At 43.0% G+C, this 19,970-nt stretch overlaps 1 protein-coding gene across 2 annotated transcripts in view; it reads left to right on the top strand.

Moving 5' to 3' along the window:
• The window catches only part of rspo2 (R-spondin 2), a 57,613-nt gene extending 39,732 nt beyond the window's left edge, over positions 1–17,881 (top strand). For both annotated transcript variants that reach the window (XM_034127895.1, XM_034127894.1), the window contains exon 6: positions 17,676–17,881. In XM_034127895.1, coding sequence (XP_033983786.1) covers positions 17,676–17,788 — 113 coding nt within the window. In that variant the 3' untranslated portion in view covers positions 17,789–17,881. The remainder of the gene's footprint in view (positions 1–17,675) is intronic.
• The last annotated feature ends 2,089 nt before the right edge of the window (positions 17,882–19,970 follow it).

Raw genomic sequence — 19,970 nt, 5'->3', positions numbered from 1 at the left:
CAGAACAATGCGGTTCGACTTACACTCTAAACGCTTCTACGAGCCCGTGAAGACTCACAGTCACCCTGGCGACCTCATGGAAAGAAAAAGGGAAAAAAAGCAGAGAAAGGAAGAGCTAGAAAGAAGCAGCAAATAATGATATCTTTGGCCTTTGGATTATGTACCTGTACTCGGAGAGCTTCAGGCCTTGTGGGAGTATTGATCTCCAGTGCATGTAACAGGAGAAACCATTTGTGATGTAGAGCTCTAGCAAGGCCAAGCCCTCCATGCCATCAGTCATCTGAGTGATCGAATCCAGCCACCACTAATAATGTCTGTCATAACTTCTGTGTGCAGCCTGTGTTTGTTCTGTAACTGTGATAACTAGCCATGATGCCCAGTCTATTCCCCTTGCCATCAATTTGAAACCCTGGACAAACAAGTTACACAGTCTGTGGCTGGGGTGTAGGAGACAACAAGACACAGTCTATCACCTCATCCCTCCTCCGCAGTGTGACATCTGAAGACCCTGCAAGTCTGTATTTAAGGCCATTGGCATGACAGACAGGCGGGCAGTTGTTTAATTTACCCAGCAAGCACCTACAGTCTGGCACAGGGGACCAAAGTGAACCCAGATCCGCCCTGAATCGACCAGGAGGTATTTGGTTGACTAGTGGGATGTAAGCCAGGTTCTGTCTGTGGTTCTGCGGTGAATCCGATGTGCTGTGGACCTCCTGGTCCTCCCCGTCTGCGAACCATCTGCTCCAAAGCCTCTGCTCCTGTAAAACGATGCACAGAGCAATGGTGATTGCCTCAAATCCGCTCTGGAGGAAGCTTAACCGCCTTGTCTGTAGCGCACCCTGCACGAGACACCAAACGATTCCGGTTACTGGCAGCCTTTGCGTACGAGCAAGCAGTTAACTCGCGTGCGTGCGTACGAGCGTGTGAAACACAATTTTGGTGTTTATACTCGACGAGCCAAGAGGTTTAAGCTCTGGCGAAAGATACCCTTCACTTTTGAGCGTTTTAGTTACGCAGTCAGTGTGATCACATCTGAGTCTGGCCTGTGTTTGGCTTGGAAACCTCACATGCAAACACATTTCTGGATGTGTTGCCTTCGAGCATGAGGCCAGCTTTTTCTTTTTCTTTAAACAGATGCACGCTTTCAACTTAAGTCCAATTGATGGAGCATGTTCTTTTTCCTCTCAGCAGAAGAACTCTCCACCACTCTGAAGTCACAGCACTTCTACTCCTTCATGTACTTATCTCATTATTCCAATTAATGTTCTCCGGGTGTGTTCTACGGGAAGTCAGGACTGTTGGGAGAGCTGGTGCACAGATGACAAGTCCAGCTCTGATTCCTGACACATTGGAATGACGTTTGGTGATTAACGGCGATCTCTGGCCTGGGTAATATCACGGACAATCCGGATCAGTTCTTCCCGCCAGCGGGAGCCGAGTGAAGAGCGTTTTCCCAGGACAGAAGGAGAGCACTAATTGGCAGCCGACCTGTCATAGTGATTATGTGTGCCTCGCACCACAGCCTGTTGTGACTGGGGGAGCCACAGCTTAATCTTCATTTAATAAGGCCGCTCCATAGGGGCTGACACAGTAGCTGGTGGGAAGGCCTCAGAAGCAGCCCGCCTCCCTTGGACGGCATGGATAGCCTGGCTCCGGACACAAGGCCTGACTTTGGTGTCTGACTGAGACAACCCCTTAGCTTGCTTCGTTCATTCATTTAATAAATACTGCAGAAATCTAGTTGTGAAAATGGGAAAAAGCTTGAAACATAATAAGGATTTCCTCATGCTGTACACACAACTGTGAATCTGTAAAGCTGAGATGAACTTGAAATCCTCTCGCTGTGCTGTAGTGAATAGGGTGAAGAGGAAAGACCCATCAACCTGTCAGTGACTTGGCCAGGTCACCAGCATCCCAATGCCAATGGCGGTTATGGTCACTGCCGCGGTCACAGTCTCAAATTATTACAAGTTCAGTTTCTGCTATAACATATTTGCAAATCTCTGCCGTAGATTATTCTGTTTTCCCCCGCCGTCTCTGTGTTTGTGTTTCATATCTCATCCTAACCAGATGAAAATTGATTATCAGTAGGCTCATGTCTGGATTGGCAATCAATTGGTAACTTGCTTTATGCTGATGTTCTCAAACCAAACTTTTGGGGTTTATTTTTCTTCCTTTCATGCAGTTTGGCCGTGTTAAATCTTCTGTCGGAGGAGAAAGTCATTACCAGTAGTCTTTAAGACTTGTCTGCCCTGGGTACATTCCTTATTCTTGGGGGTGAAGGGGGGAATGATCCTGGAAGCCCGGGGTTAGCAGGAGTTGGAGGGGGTGTCTCTGATTAACTTCCCACTAAGTGCCCCTGCTCTCTGACCAAAATAAATATGGCTGTTGTCATTTTGTCAGCAACTGTCTTCAGAGAGCAATATTTGAAACACCCCATGATCCTGCTGGCTTTTACATGGAGAATCCATCGTCATACCACAGGCATGAGCCATAAACATGTGGAGGCCTTTCAAAGACCAGGGGGTGGAGGGATGGAAGAGGAGGGGTCAGCTGCGCTCGCTGGGGCGCCATACTCAACAGTATTGTCATCTGGTCTTTCCCAAGCAGGAAGACAGAGGGGGAGTGTGAGTGGAGAGTTTTCTTTTCACACTCTTTGGCCCAGTTGAGTTTTGGTTTTGCTAAACTGCCTTTTGTAGACCGATGTACACACACTCAATACAGCACACCTCTTATTTGTTTGACTCGCTATATTATTGATATTTCAACCTGAAGGGCACTCGGAAAGCATAGACCTCTGCCAAGGCCAGGCCATAGCTCGCAATGCTAAAAAGTCATTGTGTATCTGCCCGTGATTCTTAGCCACTCAAAGATTGAATGGGTTCCTTCTTGAGGCATGATACACCCTTTCTCCAAGGTTGATGGAAATCGTGGCAGTTTGTAGGTAATCTGTAATAAAACAAGCAAACCAAGTCATTCATATTGGCAGAGATGATAAATGTAGATAACTTCCCGAAAATGATTTGATGTTAAGTACAGTAGATGTCGATTTGACAGGCAAGAAATCTCCAGAAGTTGATGTTTTATACTCCAAGACTAGGAGAAAATCATGACCTGAATGGCACATTTGTAAGCCTTGTAAAACCTTGCACATATTGTTCTGCGCGGCTTTGTCAAACAGTCGTAACACTGCGTTGGTTGCGAGGCTTCCGTTGTGATCCCTCCAACAGAGGAAATGAGACATATGTGCCGACATCAACAGCCCCATCAAAAACAGACGTACACAAACAAACAAAGTGGCAGCAAACTGGAGGGGGGGGAGAAGAAAAAGGAGGAGGAGGTGGAGAAAGGGGGGAGATACTGTACAGAAGTGGAATGTTTTCATGTTCTCTTGCCCCACAAACGGGAGCTAGTTCCCCCCGCTGAGCAGTATATGGGCTGATATTGCCCATGACACGGTCAGGGTCGTAAAATGCGCCTTTAGCGAACATTCCCTTGACGGGCAGTTTGTACTGTTACACCCTGTGATTTTTTACAGCAGACGAGACACGCTCTGTGTCTTTACAGGGATGGATGGCAACAGCTTGTGATGAGAACTTTGAAGTAGGGTTCGACTCGTATATCGTTCTCTTTTTTTACGGTCTTTTATAAAAAATCCAGCCAGAGACGTGCACTTGTGATTTGACGGAGGTTTGCCATTGACCGCAGTTTGTAATAGTTTCCTCGGAAGGCTGATCGGAGAAATTGATACGTTGATGTGTTAAAAGACTTTACAGAACAGCTTCAGGGGTGGCATTCTGTAAAACCTGTAATTAAACCTGCTTACCCAGCTTTTAAAAAACTTCATTGGTATGGATTTGGAGTTTGATGATTTAAATGTAGTTTTAGAGGCTCTCAACTCTGACAGGCGTAAAGTTGTTGGAAAATGTTGTACTTTATTAGAATTTGTTAGAAATGGGGAAGTTTTATGATATGGAACAAACAAAATACAACTTTATTTCTGCATCAGTGCTGTAAAAAAAACTGCCTATATGTGTCTGACCCTATTGGAGTAGGCCGTTGTGTTGAAGTTTCTCACATTTAGTCCGCGTTGGTCAGATGTCTGATGGTGCTACTGATGGTGAATTGTTTTATGATGAAAATAATATTGATATTCTAGAACTCATTGTTTTTCTGACATGCGTCCATGGTGATCAAAGAATTAAAAAACCTTGAAATTCTTGATAAATTGATGTGAAGGGGGGCTGCATTTAACAACAGCAAAAGTATATCAAAACATATTAACTTTATCAGTTTTGAATTATTTTTCATCTTGGAGGAATTCAAGAAAATTTAACTTTTCTTCACAAACTCAAGGTACCATGGGGTGAGTTTTTAAATGCTCATTATGGGTGAAGTATTCTTCTAGGCCCTTTTCCCCAGTAGAACCCCCCGCCTTCTCTGTCTGCCAGACCTCCAGCCCGACACTGCTGCCACCTCTCTTTATCTCCCCGTCTCCGCCACACAAGGCAGATGAGGATGAACCCGCACATACAGACACACACGTTAACGTCGCCAGTGTGAGAAAAGCGTAACATACACCGCCAAACAATAAAACCGACCTCACAGGCAGAACAAGTCGCCACATTATACACTCTTTTCCCTGTCCCTGTTTCCATTCTCTTTTCCTGTCTAGCACTCGAATGACACTCTCTCGCTCATGTATCACATATCAACAAGCTGCAACGGAGGATGCGTGGTGCACAGCGTTCCAGCCAACGCTTCGTGAAGGAGAAAAGAAGGAAGCCTGAAAACATCTGGTGCACAGTTGCACCGGTTCAGCCACCAGAAGCCCCTCTTCTCTCTTCTCCACCTCTTCCCACCCTCTTTTCCTCTTTTTCTCCATCTCTGGTGGGCGTCTTTATGGAGACATCACAGCTTTTAATTACAGCGGGTGATTCAGAGCGAGGCTGTGGCTTCTGACCCACTCATGTCCGTGAGCGTGGACAGACATGCAGACACAACAGAGCAGCAAGTATAGACCTGCTGGCCTTTTGGCTGCACATTCGCCTGTGAGTGTGTGTGAATTAACGGTGACAAATACAGGGGTGATGCAGACTGAAAGCAGAGCCATTATAGTGGTAAGTAGAGGCCAGGGCTAACTTACCTAGGTTGTTGAGCACTACACTCTCATCAACACAAAAAAACACTGAGGTGATGTCACCGGTGAGCAATTGACCTTAAACTCATTCACCTTAAAGGTATACTTTACCCACAAAATGAACATTTGAACATTAATTACTGAACCAGTTGGACCTCAGATTCTTAGAATTGTTTTATGATGAAAATAATATTGATATTCTAGAACTCATTGTTTTTCTGACATGCGTCCATGGTGATCAAAGAATTAAAAAACCTTGAAATTCTTGATAAATTGATGTGAAGGGGGGCTGCATTTAACAACAGCAAAAGTATATCAAAACATATTAACTTTATCAGTTTTGAATTATATTTCATCTTGGAGGAATTCAAGAAAATTTAACTTTTCTTCACAAACTCAAGGTACCATGGGGTGAGTTTTTAAATGCTCATTATGGGTGAAGTATTCTTCTAGGCCCCTTTTCCCCAGTAGAACCAACAGCCTGAGACACAAGCCTGTCTGCAGTTATCAACTGCTAATATGATAGGTGAAGAAAACTCACTGGTCTGGAGCCAGTAACAATGAACTGTTTGTTTGGAGAGGGGTAATAATACACACTTTAATAAGCATTGATTTTCTATTTCTTTTCCACATGGTGGCAACGCAACTGGCTGCCACGTCTATGTTTAAAACGCAAAAGTTTTCCGTGCTTCGAGACATCCTATAAGTTAAAGACAAGGGAATTTCTGACCCTAAAATATGCTGCTATTTAACTGTTAATCTACATTTGTAGGTGCGAGAAGCAATCCTTAACTTGCCTCTGGTTCTTTTCAATTTGTTTGGTTTCCAAAAGAAAGAAAACCAATATTTGGAGTATTAAATGTAACATGTTGTTAATATATATATTGTATATAAATAATACATTAAGTTAACATGGCAGTTCAATGGAAATTCAGTTTTTGCAAAACGTCATACAAATATGCACCGTAAAATACCTACAAATGTATCTGAATCTATACATTTTGTACGGTCGGTGACCCCTCCCTAATTTGGGGTACTCACATTTGGCAAATACTTTCCTCATGTCTGTATTTTGAGTGATATGCTCGGCAGGAGAGTAAATGTAGGATGATGGCTCTCCGAGGAAAACCTCAAGACATGATTGAGTGGTCTGTGTCATGATCTCAACCCATTCCCAGGTACCATATCAAATCCCTTCAAACGTAAATGCTCCTTCCCGCTGGGTGGCAAGGTTCAGGACCGTGAACCCGAACTGGCCTTGAGACATTTCTTTCGGATTAGTGGGAGCTTAAGCATCCCTTTGATTTGATTCCCTTCTCCTTCTCTTGATGCATCTCTGACAGATGCTGCCGCCGCCTTCTGGAGTACACAAACCTCTCCTCTGCGAGGTGAGACCCTGAAATGACCGTTGAAATTGCACTGTAATCATACACAGCTAAAAACAACAAGAAAATGTCTGCCATATGCCTCAAAGCCCTCTGTTTGTGTTTGAGGGAGTCGAAGGGGGATTATTGACAAGAGTGGGAGAGCCTGGATAGAGGTGCCTGGATAGAGAAGCTGAGCGGCGGGTGACTCTTATTGGCTGTGTCTGTGATCAGATCTGTCAGAGCCACTCAGCTGTCTGTCTGCCCGGTGTTTGACAAGTGTTTGATGCAGCACAGGCCTTAGAGAGGATCACGCTCTTCCTGAATTGGCTTTACCTCTCTCCCTCGTGCAACAGGAGCTCGGCAAACACATCAAACACACCCTCCCCCGCCTTTCTTCCGCTGTGAACTAATGAGCTATTTTTATCGAAAAATCTGTGCCGTCTGTTAGATCATCACAGGAGACAAGAACAACAGTGCCTTTCGAGAGTAAGTCTAACAATCAAAGAAAACAAAAAGCCCCGGCCAGACTTGATTCCCTCATCACTGGTCATTGCACGGGGATTGCGCGATGATCCTGATGGCCCCTGTCTTTGTTTTAGTGTCTAAGCCCGTCTGATTTAGCTTGGCTCCTCGCTTGTTAGGGTCTGGCCCTGTTTTGGGACAGTTGTGCTCCATGTCCAAACATGTGAGGGATTTCCTCCTTGGGCTTCCCAGTACAGAGACAGGCGGATAAAAGGACTTGTGCAGAAATGAGATATCAAGAGGGACTCATGCTGGACAATTTCCTCCTATAGCCTACCTCGTTCCCTTACAGATCCACAGAGACCAGGAGGATGCAGACCAGGTGGAATTAAGGAGAGAAGAGTGTGCACGCACATGAACACACATACTCACTAAAACGGAACTCTGAAAGGGCAGATTTCCGCCAACGCTGTTTCCATAAGTGAAAAAACAATGCGTGTATGTCTCTGTAATTTGGATTCATTCCAATGGGCTCTTCGTTAGATCATGCTTCTAACATATGTCATGAGAATTCTGGTAATTTTACCGTAATCCTTCTGACAAACAGACTAACTGATTTAGAAAGTTTAACCTCCTTGGTAGAGGTAAAAAAAAAACGATTTAAAACTCAAACACATTGTTGTACACATGTGCAACAATGATGAAGACTTTGTGGATATTTGTGGTGACCTTGTTCTTGATCGCAATATAGTCAATAAGACCCCATCACCTAGCTTTCTGCTCTTACATAGCAAAGTGATAGCGGTGGCAGATCTACCATTGGGGTTCTTTTAAACATTTTACTAGCTAATTGAGATACATTTAGCGGAATCATTTTAGTCAGAACTCCACAAGTTAATGATCCGTGTGGAAGACATCGGAGTAAAGAAACGGCATAGTTATTCGCTGTGATGTAGTCCTATAGTTCATCCAGTAATGAGCAGAACAGAGCTCCTTACACCACCGTAATCTCTGACACCACCATTGGCTTACCTGTGGTGAAAGACCACAGTAGATTAGGTGGTCATGATCAGAGTTTTGTTTTCATTACTAAGCCAAACCCTGATGTTTCATTAAACCTAGCTGTTGCTGTTTTATTTAGTTTTGTATCAATGTACATTAACCACGTGTTTGAAACTGCCTTTGAAAATCCTTAGAAATTGCGATTGCATTTAACTCGTATGGGAACGTTATTTTTAGATAGGGTTGGTACGGTCCAAATAACGGGAATAACACCCTCCCTTTGACTGTAGGAATGTACTACTAGTAGTAAGGGTTTGAACATTGTTGTTGAAACCCTCATCCATGCGTCCCTCCTACACCTTAAAACCCCATAAGGGTACAGAAAGCCCCCTATTCTTAGCGCACCATATTGCGTGCCATGGCTTAGTTAACATTTTATTCCTCTCCATAAAGTGGGGTGAAGTGCAGAGGGATTGTTTGTGAAGACCTAGAGGCTCATGAGAGGGGGCTGAGCCAGGTAAATCCCCAAGCCAGGGCCCTCTGTTGGGGGTTGACCCGCCCCCTTCCCCAATCCTACGTTACCCAAGGCCCAGACTCAACAGATCCTGGAAATGCAGATTCGCCTCCCCGGATGAGGATGTGCTTTTCCTGCCTTGATCCAGTGTCAGTTTGAGGGTGCTTTTAGAGAGTGCACAGTTAATCCTGGTGGGGTGCTGCTTCACACAGTGAGATTGTTGAGATCCTCTGGAGTGTGTGTGTTCATGCTATTCCTCAAAAGATGCCAAGCTTGATTGCTGTATAAAAGAAAAGGTAGTGTGTAAAAGTACTAAGCTGTTCTGCCAAGTCCAGCTTTTAAAAGCTTTTACTTCTTAATGGCACTGCAAAGATAATGAACTACATGGAGCTGCAGCCACCAGTGATAGTGTGTCAGTGTAAAGACCTGGAAATGTAGATGACAGTTATATCAGAGTAGCTTGAGAGTAGCTTGTAATCATAGATTGAATGGAACAAATAAATCTCTGCGGTATCTTGTGCCTGTTGAAAATAATTAATTCCATCAGCTCAATGCAATACACTTAATCGGAAACCAAGATGAATGACAATCATAACTCTGGGAGACACTTCCTGCTTTATATCAAAGCATGTGGGAATTATCAAAGCCTTTATGGAGGCCTCGTCTTGATATAGAAGACGTGGAAATCAAAACGGAGTGCTTTGGCCCTTCCCTAGCTTTCTGTAAAGACAAACAGAGTCCACATCTGTAGTAACTTCCCTGCTAGAATGATGAATTTGCTACTGTATACCCCAGCAGGTTTCCTGATCTTCGGATCGGCGGTCACATTTGAAAACCACTCCCTCGTATGCTGCAGCTATCTTCAGCTCAGCCCGCCTCGCCCCCGTACACACAACGAATGCAAAAGCAAACACCAGCGGCATGCCTTGAGGAACATCGGCGCAGGGGCCTCCCTTTGATAAGTGCAGAGCTTTATATTTTTCTCATCAGAAATGAAACACAACATTAAGCCATTCATTAAAGTCAACTAAAGCTAATTATCCCTCATTTACCAAAGTGCCCGTGGGGCAGGAGAGCCCCACGGAGCATATACTTAGACCCAGATGTGTCGATGAGTCAGTCAGGAGATATCAGACCGCAGAGAGGGCTGCTCACTTCTCTCTGAGTCCTGCGGTTTCCAGGCGCATCAGACAGAGCGAGCCCCTCGTGATGCCTGCCTGGCTGCTGACGTTTCTCCACTGACACAATGAAAAAAAAGTCGATAATGTTATATGCCTTAATTCAAAGCTGAATAATGGAGTTAGAGTAACAAACCTCTTGGCTCGCACATTTTCCAAGTTTTGTATTGGCTATGTCACAAACATCAGGCTTCTATTCAAACAAACTCTCATTGCTGCAGGGGGTGACATGGTGCGTACAGAGTTCTGCTCTCAACGGCAAGTTGTTATGTTTTGGCAGCTTCAAGCGGAAGTTGGTAAACCTTAACAGTTGGCAGGGTTTCATTGCCCAAAAACCATATCACGTCATGTGATTTAACTCCTCAGACCTAATTTCCTCTTTTCTGTGTCTGTTACCCCCACCAGACATTTAGGAATAATGGCTGAACCGCTATACCACTGAGATGAGGAAACTTAACCATTGTAGCCCGTTGTTGCAGTTTAGAAGGCATACATTTGTATTCCGTTGTGATGTATAATTGAAAAAGTTCCTGTGCATGATGCATATAAAGCTGTTAAAGATAAGGAAAAAGGAAATACATTTTCTCCTTGTTTGTCCCATTCTGCTGAAATGCTGTGAATACAATACTTGCCCATTTTTGGTGAGCCTGCATTCAGCCCCTTGGTTTTGTTTAGAGTTGGTGGGTGTGTGAGCTTCACTTCTGGAGGACTACGTGCAGTCACAGGGGCTCAGCTAGCTGTTGATAGTCAGTGAATACCTCGGAAGATGTGAGGCATGGTTTTAAAGGCTTTGGGGTTGTTTAAAGGGACTTTTTGCAACACAGATGTTTAAAGAGATTTCATGTATTCCTAGAAGGCAATGCTGTATATCAATTTAAGGAGTGTTTCAAGGATTACTGTGCCATGTTGACATGCCAGCATCAAAGTGCGCCTCTGAAACCTAAGAAATCTTGCCCAAGGTTTCCGACTTGGAAATCTGACCTAAGGGATTATGCCATTTATTTTTTCCTATTACAGTAGGAAGAAGTAATTCCCAACTTTCCAGCATTTCTCAAACACAGCACAAGTGTTTAAGTGAAGGTGTAATAGAGGAAATAGCTCTGGAAAACCAGTTCTTAGTTTTTAAGCTTTTTGGAAGTTGGCCTAATTTAACATCTGTCATGGAAGGTTTCTACCCTACCTTGGGAGCCAGAGGTGACAACAAGGGAATGGTTCCCGTGTTGGGAAATGCAACAGAGCATGACTTTGAACTTAGACTGATGGAGAAGAACTTTAATGTGCAGGGTCATCATCTGTTCTCTAGCCATTCTGGGATGTGGCTGCTTCTCGCTGGTGTGATCGAGCTTCTCCAGAGGGGGAAAAAACACGCTGTCTGCACTGACCATCAGGCGTATTAATCACTGTGTCAGTCATGCATGTATTGCCGGGACTTCTCCGCTTAGAGACGTTAATCTCCGAGCCGGGTTTTCGCTTTAACTTACTGTCAGTGAAACGAAGCATCAAAGAGCGGAGCGGTGAGCTAACCTGCTTTTTAAAATCTCTGCGTAGATCCTCCACTGGGCCATAGATGAGAAAATAATGACCGACCTAATCCCAACATTAGCTTTTTAAAATCGGAATGCGTATGTTTTAAATCATTCTCGCCTCGCCGCGTGGTGATAGTAAGCAGAGCGTGGGGGGGGGGGGGGGGGGGGGGGAAAGAGAACCAAAAGAATGAAAGAGTGAATGAAAGAGTGTGATCCACAGTAACCTTGTTAGGGCTAAGTGACGCTGTGCAGAGAGCCTCTTGTCAGTTGGTTGGCAAGATGAGCTTCTTGTAAATGATTGTCCTCTCTGTCAAAAGGCTGATTTCTTTTTTCCTACATCTGACGTCTGGTTCTTTGCTGCAGTATTTCCCAGGAGTTTCCTTCCATAATATTGTAGCTTTTTCACTTTGTTACAAATGTACTCGTTCTTACACTTAAGCATTATTTTCATCTGTATCATGTTCTATTATCCAAATGGCAAACTTCTCTACAGCATTTCTCTGTAGGTAAACAACAGCATAAAAATCAAAAATGTGGCTGTTTTCTCGGCTACACCTTAATGAACTATTGCCCACTTGAGGTCCCACCACTGTGTCCCACCTATAAATCATCTGAAACAAAGTTCAGCATCATAATAGGGCACTGTGAACATCAGTAACCTTTCCCCAGACAGAGGAGTTGTCGTTGTGTGAGCACAGAGAGCCCTGGCTGGCTGCAGAACCTTTCCCCTTCGCAGCATTCTAAATGTATGTGTGAGGAGGCCCTTAATGGCTGCTAATCCAATTTCTGCCACTGAAATCAAATCTCACTGGCGCCAGTACTTCTCTCCTTCCCTCACAAATAATGGCCTCCGCTTTGGCCTGTTTATGAAAATGACGAGCCGCCAAAAATTCCGGCTTTACCTTCCTTAAGTCCATCCGAATCTTCTTAAAAATTGTTTGGGTGTTTTTCTTTTCTTCTGTCAACCCCCCTCCCTGTCTTACGAATGTTATTCATTGACCGTCTGCGTTGAGTGGAGGGATGGGGTAACAGGAGAGCAGAGGAGAGTTTTCAGCAGGATAGGATGCCATTTACCGTATGTCTTAATGCCTTCTCGAGGTCAGCCATCGATTTTTCTCAAACCGCAAGCAATGGAGATAAGATTAGGCCTTCGATTCCTGCACTGCCGCCGGAGCCGTTAGAGGATGAAATCGCTTGGCCTGTGACGACAGTCGGTGCTTTGCTCTTTTTAAGCAGGTCATGGCCTAGGTGATTATAGGGTACCATGCACATACCCCTGCTGTAGCCTCAGGGCCAACACAGCGGGGAAAGATTCATGAACTTTGCTGGTGACAAAAAGGTCAATAAAAGCCAGAGAAAACAACACTGTTGCATTATGCAGAATTTCTCTAATGTAAAGTTCTTGAGTTTGGTCCCTTTTTCCAAAACACAGATATTAGCTCTGACACAGATGAAGCGGGCTTTGGCTTTGGCTTCCTTCCCCCTGGATATGGATTTGACTGATTATCTTTCAGGGCATCAGTTGGACAAGTAGTCATATTGCCGCTCCGCAAGGAGATATTATTCTGGAGTGCGAGCCCTAATAATATGATATGTCTAATAGCGCTTAACTCTTAGTTGGACCTTCACCATGCAGTCGTCTCTATTATTGCTGAGAGCCTCAAATAGCGCTCGCAGGGACATGGAGAGGGGAAAAGGGAGAAGGAGAATGATGTGGAAGAAAAAGCGGTGCATTTGAGATGAACGTCCACCACAGTGCGTGCATAGAAGTTTAATATTTCTTTGCTCACTGGTTTGGCAGCTGAAAAGATTGGAAATGACACTAAGTATTTCTCAAGCTCACATAGGTGATATAGAAGCCCAAGATCACTAATGTACAGGCATAAAGGGCAAGTATATCACTCAGAAAAGCTCGCACACATGCATGGACATCAAAGGATCCCGGAAAGGTCATTGTTGACAGCGGAAAACAACCATCCCACCGCAGGCTCTGCTTCTGATTCAGAAATACAAAACATTTTGATTTGCTCTTCAGATTTTTGTTTGTTGGTTTGATTGAATTTTCATTTCAAACACAAACACAAACGTCAAACTGGCAGAGGGAGATTGTATCTTTGAAGTTAAACTAAACATCGGTTGAATTATGGTTTTCTGTAGTGATAGCCAATGCATCCAAACCGGAAAGAAGAAGGATTATAATTTTGTGATAAAAGCCATACAACTTGATTTGATCCCCAGTTAGGACGAGACACACTAAATGTGTGACAGTAAATGATTTGAAGCATAATGTGCCTTCCAAGACAAAATTATCTTAACATGCTCTAAGATTTGTGAATTTGTTTCTTGGTTTTGAAAGCAATCGAGATGACTTAATAATTTCTTTCCAGGCAAATTAAACTGTTTCCTCTGTGAACCCTGGTAATCAGCTTAAGTGATTACATCGGCTGTACATATGAGATGATGAAAGCTCAGTGTTCAGAATGCGCATTGCCCTGGGGGAAAGGCTAAATGGGAGTTCTTGGGTAGATATGATAGGTCATCTCTTTTGTATCAGATGCTGGGGGAAGGGGGCTTGTGTGGGGATTGGTTGCCCTCTAGCTGTCAGCATTGAGATTGGGTTATAAAATATGGTATTAGATTGTAATGTAGGTGTCATCAGTCAGTTTAAAGAGTTTGAGGTGAATACTTCAATATTTTCTTGCATTGAGTCTGATTGAGAGTTTTCAGTAGCTTCAGGGAAAGTGATCAAGTCAGTATTGTCATTATCTTTTGACAAACAAATTAATAAAAGTAGATCTCATCAGTATGGTGGATTTTGTAAGACTCCACACCATATAGTTATATATCCGGAGTCTGGTGATTTATAATGGTAGCATTTTAAAGTGATGACTGGAAAACAGTGTTTTTGGTTCCTGCTGGAAAGTCTTTCATTACTTTTTTTTTCTACATCCCATGTGCTGAATGATGATTTGCCTAACTGCCTTGACAGCTGTCATCAACTTGTTACAACCAATACCACATCATAGGAACCAGTAACAAAAGACAACAGCCCTAGAAAAAAAGGATGTTGGCTGTTTGCCAAACTGCTTGTAAAATGTTGCAGAGACTATATTTGTATCATTTAGACAAAAGTATGTGCTTTAAAGTATATATGCTACAAGTATCTCAAACTTAAAAAAGTGCAGATACTGTCCTCTGCTGTTTTAAGCTTGAATGCTTGAAAAAGCTACCATTGAAGTGGGTTATTTCTGCGTGTTTGCCCATTTCCCCTAGTATAAAATATAGCTCATAAGTGATAAATATGAAGAAAAAAAAAAGGTAGGGGGGAAGTGAAATGATCATATCAATGTCAAAGTTTTACGGTTGTTTTATACATGAAAGATAACTTTTCAGTGAAGGTCTACCTATGAAATATATCTAGATCATATACCTTTTGGACTCGATGCAGCTGCTGAGTTTGCATCTTTCCTGCAGTTAATTGTGTGGATAAGTGTGTGCCTGGGTGTGTTATAAGCACTGTTACAGGAAGTGTAAAACCCTTTGGATTACAGATCTCCTGCCCAGTTCTGAACTAGCCAGGAAAAGTACTTTTTAACTTAACTCTCACATATGTATTTGTGTTTCAAGCAATTGCTGTAAATGCAGGCCTTTTTCAGTTTAAATGCAGCCCTGTGTCCAAGAAAGGGCCCACCAAGTCTTTACCCATTTCAGAGGGAGTTTAATGCTGCACCATGCACTTTATTGCCATCAAATGTAATTTGTCTTGAGTTGATTGCATTGAAAGCCGTATTTATCAGGCACCTAGCAACACTGTTTTGAATAAAAATGACCTCTTTAAAGAGCAATTAGGAAAAAAAGAACCTATAGGCCAAATGCCCTTCAGCTCCAGATTTACAGTACTTTAATGAACATTATCATTCCGTAAGTCATGCAACACATCTAAAGTGGAATCAGTAAAGCAAGTGTACAAAGTGTCCGGGTAGTATTTTGCAATTGGAGGCCATGAGATTTTGATGGAAGAGTTTTGAACGTTATTTTCAAAGGGTGATTTTAACTGGGAGCTGTGTGCGAGAAACTTTATTACCAAGGCTCAGATTGGCAACTTGATTCCAAATAACAAGATTACATGAATTGCAGGAACTAGCTCTGAGATGGTTTGATGTTTGCATGCATCTGTATTATTAATTGGGAGACCCTATTAGCAAGGCAATATCTTGAGTTCTCACGCGTGTCGACTTAAATGAGTGAATATTTTCAAATGTACCTCACAGTGTAGCCCTGAGCATAAGAAACAGGTCTTTGGTGAGGGCACATTAAAGGCCACTACAATGCCAGCACATATGAGAAGGCAATTAGAGATAATGCCCTCATTTTACACACGGTTACCTATTTTTCGTGAGAGAAAAAGCTTGAACAAGTGCAGTAATAAGGCCGAGAATCATTCAGAGAAACGACAGGACTTGTTTTTCTGCAGCGTTTTCCGGTGCTTCGCCCCTCAGCGAACCATAGCGTGGCTTGTTTCTTTGTGTTCTAGATCAGGATCCAGATAGCGTCTCATCATCCAAGCCTTACTCCACTTTTCCCCCCATTAGATTTTCTTTTCCCTTAAATTCCCTCACACTCACTCCCCTCCTTGCACACATACATCTCGCACACACACCTCGTTATCTTATTTGTGGCCTTGGCAGCCGGATTGTTGCCTTGCGGTTCGGTAGCCAGAGTTTGCTCTGTCACAGAGAGCCGGGGGTGCAGAACCTCCACCACACAAGCTTCCATGAGAGCAGGAAGTCAGTTCCCAGCATGCTTTGCCCTTCCCAGCGAAACCTGGGTTGGATTAACCTTGGGCTGGGGGACCTTTCCAACTTGGAAAAGAGAGTTATGCAACTTCCCATACTTATCTTCTCTTTCTATTGCAGTGACAGTTGAAAAGTGTTGCGCTGAACAGACAACAGAGATTAAGTCATGAAGGTTGAAGCAAACCAAGACCTGATATGTGTTCCTTCATCTTAGGTTGACTTCTTTATATAATCTTACCATTTTCATTGAGAAAAATTGGAGAACTTGTAAGGCATTAAAGACCTTTTCGGTATCTTTACGAGGCATCATTATTCTAAGCACACTTTGATTCATTTTTAGCAGCTTGTAGTTAAAACCAACATTTTCCCAAGTGGTTATCTTCCTATTCCATCACCTTTTTCACATTTTCCGACAGTGTAATCAAATCCAAGCTCAAGCCCCAAATCCGGAGCTCTCCAGCCCAAAATAAGCAGGTTGAGTTCACATAATCCATTCCACAGCAGTCTTTTTCATTAGTTTGCTTTTACACACTACAGTTTACAGTAAAATCAATCGAAGTGGAGCTCACAGGTCATTAATTTGTTGCTTGAAAAGCTATCCTTTGCACCCATCAATATGTTGCTTTATCCTTGGTTGTTTGCCATGGCTAATTCTTACCCGATGAAGGTAATACTCAAAAACATTCCTATTTGAAGTCCTTGTGATGAGTTGAGTCAGTAGTACCGCAGCCCTGTCCCTGGTGCAGTAAAGCAGATATGCTTAGTGCAGCACCAAACCGTTGCCAACAATCTCTTTATATTGAGTCCAGCTCAATGAGTTTATGTGACGTAACTGCTGTTTCTGTGAGACACTGCATGGGTCTTTTCGCAAACAAAATATCTGATAAAAGATGATATTTTGGGTTGTTGTTGTTGTATCTTATAGAGGCCTCCTTATAAGGACTCAGCCAACACACTTTTGTCAGAAAACTGGAAAGAGAGAGGACGTTTATTATGTGCAGGGTGAGCTTCCCTAAACCCATTTGGCCCAGAAACCAACCGTAATTTGTATATTACCATGCTCAAGTTCCGCTGTTGGCAGAACCTTTTGTGTAAAGATATGCACATTGTAGGCCTAATATCAACTAAATATATAAAGAGATTGGACAACATTTTGACACAGGGGCAAAATAAAAGACAGGGTCATAGGGTCACCTTATTTATGTATAACATAATTACGGTATTATCAAAAGACATTTGGATAGCTTGAAAGCATATTTCCTTGGAGTTTTCTTGTGAATTTTGTGTCTACATATTTCTGTATTAAAGTATTATGAGTTAAGGAAGCGTCCAGGAAGCGCCCCTAACCCTACCCTGACATTTGTGTGGGCATTTACAGTTTTATTGTGTTTCAAGCTGATTTACAATTAATCAACTTCAAGTTACTTCTAGGTAATTGTCACACAGACAACCTTTGGCCTCCAGATGCCCCTAGGGTCTGGAGCCCCAGGGCAGTTGGCTGCTTTGCTCGGCCGGTAATCCAAACGTAGCCGTCATGTAACATTTGTACAAGAAACAGATCTCATTACACTGAGTAGAAAGACTGACACGAGGTTGTATGAAACACATGATAGACGATACTAACAATCTTTGGGTATAACTGATTAAAGGGATAACTAATCTTTCTTTTTTCTTTCTGTCTACCCTGAAGGCTCAGGGAAGCAGCGATCCAAAGAACCAAAGAAGAAGAACAAGCAGAGGCTGCGGTTTCGGGCCCAGAACCAGCACAGCGACCACTTGGCCTCTTCGCGCCCCAGCCAGTGAGGTCTTGTACTACGGACTTCCCATTGAACAAAGAAAAACCAACGCAAAGCTGCTGCACCCATATTCTGACAGACGACTATCCACCGCCTCATCCCTCCGCCCCCCCCCCCCCCAACCCCTCCACCCCATCCACCCCCCCCCCCCCCCCCCAAGGACACAACCATGACTCACAAGTCCCAAAAATATATGTCTGACATGCGATATCGGTATCAACACACGCTTTTCACGCCTCATTCCCCCGCTGCTTCTCCTCCGCCTATGCCGAAGTGACCAGCCAGGTGACTCTCAGCCCCGCCCCGCCCCCTTGCATTGTGGACCTTTTACAGTTGACATTACCAAGCTCATTTCCCGTCATTAACAATGTCATTAACCAGGCAGGGTGATGGAAAACGGAGGGGCAACCAGAGACTGTGGAGGCGGGAGAGGCGGATAAAGGGAGGTGGATAGGAGAGGTAGTGAGGGAGTTGGCAAGCTAAACTGCTCGGGGAATAGGGTGGGATGGGGGGGGGGGGGGTGGAAAATAAGAGCAAGTATGAAGAGCGAAGGGGATTCGGCTGAAGCAAATGATGCAGATGGACAAGAAAATGGCATCTTGAACTTAAAGAGACTGTTTTTCGTTCCTATATATTTATGTCAAAACTACCCTCACCTTCCCCTCTAAATGGAGACGGAGCGTTCCCATGTGTGGCCTTTATGTTATGTACATTTTTGAGAGTAATATTAAAAGAAATTACCATAGTTGCAAAAGTATTTTATTCTCAGCACAAACTGTTTACGTTCAGACTGCTTTATGCTCTAACTGTATAGTGTGGATAAAAAAAGAAGACATTTTAGTTGTTCGACTAGCATGGCAACAGACTCATGTGTACATAGTTTATCTAATTATGAAAGCTTATTACTGTATGTTCAGTAATGACTCGTTCACCGTTCTAAATGTTTTAGAGAGAAAAAGGTTGTAATACCAAGCTACAGATTAAAATGATTAAAAACAAATAATAAACATAGCCGCCACATACTGTAGCTATTTCATTTATATGGTATATATTTGATTTATTTATTAATTCTATTTTGTACTATTTTTGAGAACTTTTGCCTCATACTGTTACTCTTATATGCTGAAATATTCTTTGAGTTCCTTATAACAAGTGCATATCTTTCACACGTGGAAAATGTTTTTTTCTGATGTCACGCAAAGTGTTGTATTGCATTCATGTTGACCTCATCTACTGATTTAAAGAAGAAGAAAAAAAGACAAAACTATGCTTTGACGTATTCTAGGTTTAATGATTAGGATCCAGCTAAATGTATGGTCATAGGACTGCATATGTGTACATTGTGTTTTATTAAAATACATTTCATGTGACTGTATGATGAAGCCTTTCATTATTGTCTATGGCTATAATATATGTGGCTAAACTCCGAAACTGCCGATTCCTTGTCTCACTACAGCGTAATATTATGTGATCTCGAAAACATTTGTGAAATCCATCATGTTGCACTGCATGACACAAGTGATACCTCCAGCCAAAGGATTGGATATGCTCGATTGGGCCTTAACAGCATGACGGCACTGTTAAGGGTTTGTAATTCACTATGACGTATCCTCATGAATGGCAAAAAGATCTGTTCAAGTTGTTGGTGGCGCATTCATTTTCCAGCATCATACACTGACAACATGGATTTGGCTGCAGTACTTGCCTTTTATCACGCACACACACTCGATCACCTCCTTTTTCGATGCGTGCCGCACTTATTCACTTTTGTGGTCCTCAAAACATCAAATAAAAAAAGTATTCTCTGGGCCAAATCGTCCTCCATGGGCAACGAGAACATTTTTTAATGCAAGTCACGGATAATTTAGCCAGAGATCCACACTCTATAATTATTGTTCCGAAGATTAAAAAATAAATAAAACTGAATCTGCCGGACAGCTTAAAGATGCACAGTAGCAGATGAATTATCACCCTGTGTCTCATCATCCTGGGAGACTTGGACCACAGTCTTCCTGCTCTGGTTAACCCCCCCCTGGAATCACACGTTATATTTCCATGTTAAAATACCCTGCTCTATATATGCTCCATATCCATCTTAAGGCCGAATACAGAGCAGTTTGTGCCTGAACATCTTTCACAGTGTTCAAAGAGGCACGGCACATTTGAAACAAGAGGCTATTCATTTTCAC

The sequence above is a fragment of the Trematomus bernacchii genome, unplaced genomic scaffold (assembly GCF_902827165.1).
Source record: "Trematomus bernacchii unplaced genomic scaffold, fTreBer1.1, whole genome shotgun sequence".
In the NCBI taxonomy this organism is placed as follows: Eukaryota; Metazoa; Chordata; class Actinopteri; order Perciformes; family Nototheniidae; genus Trematomus; species Trematomus bernacchii.
This window is presented reverse-complemented; position numbering and strand designations above follow the sequence as displayed.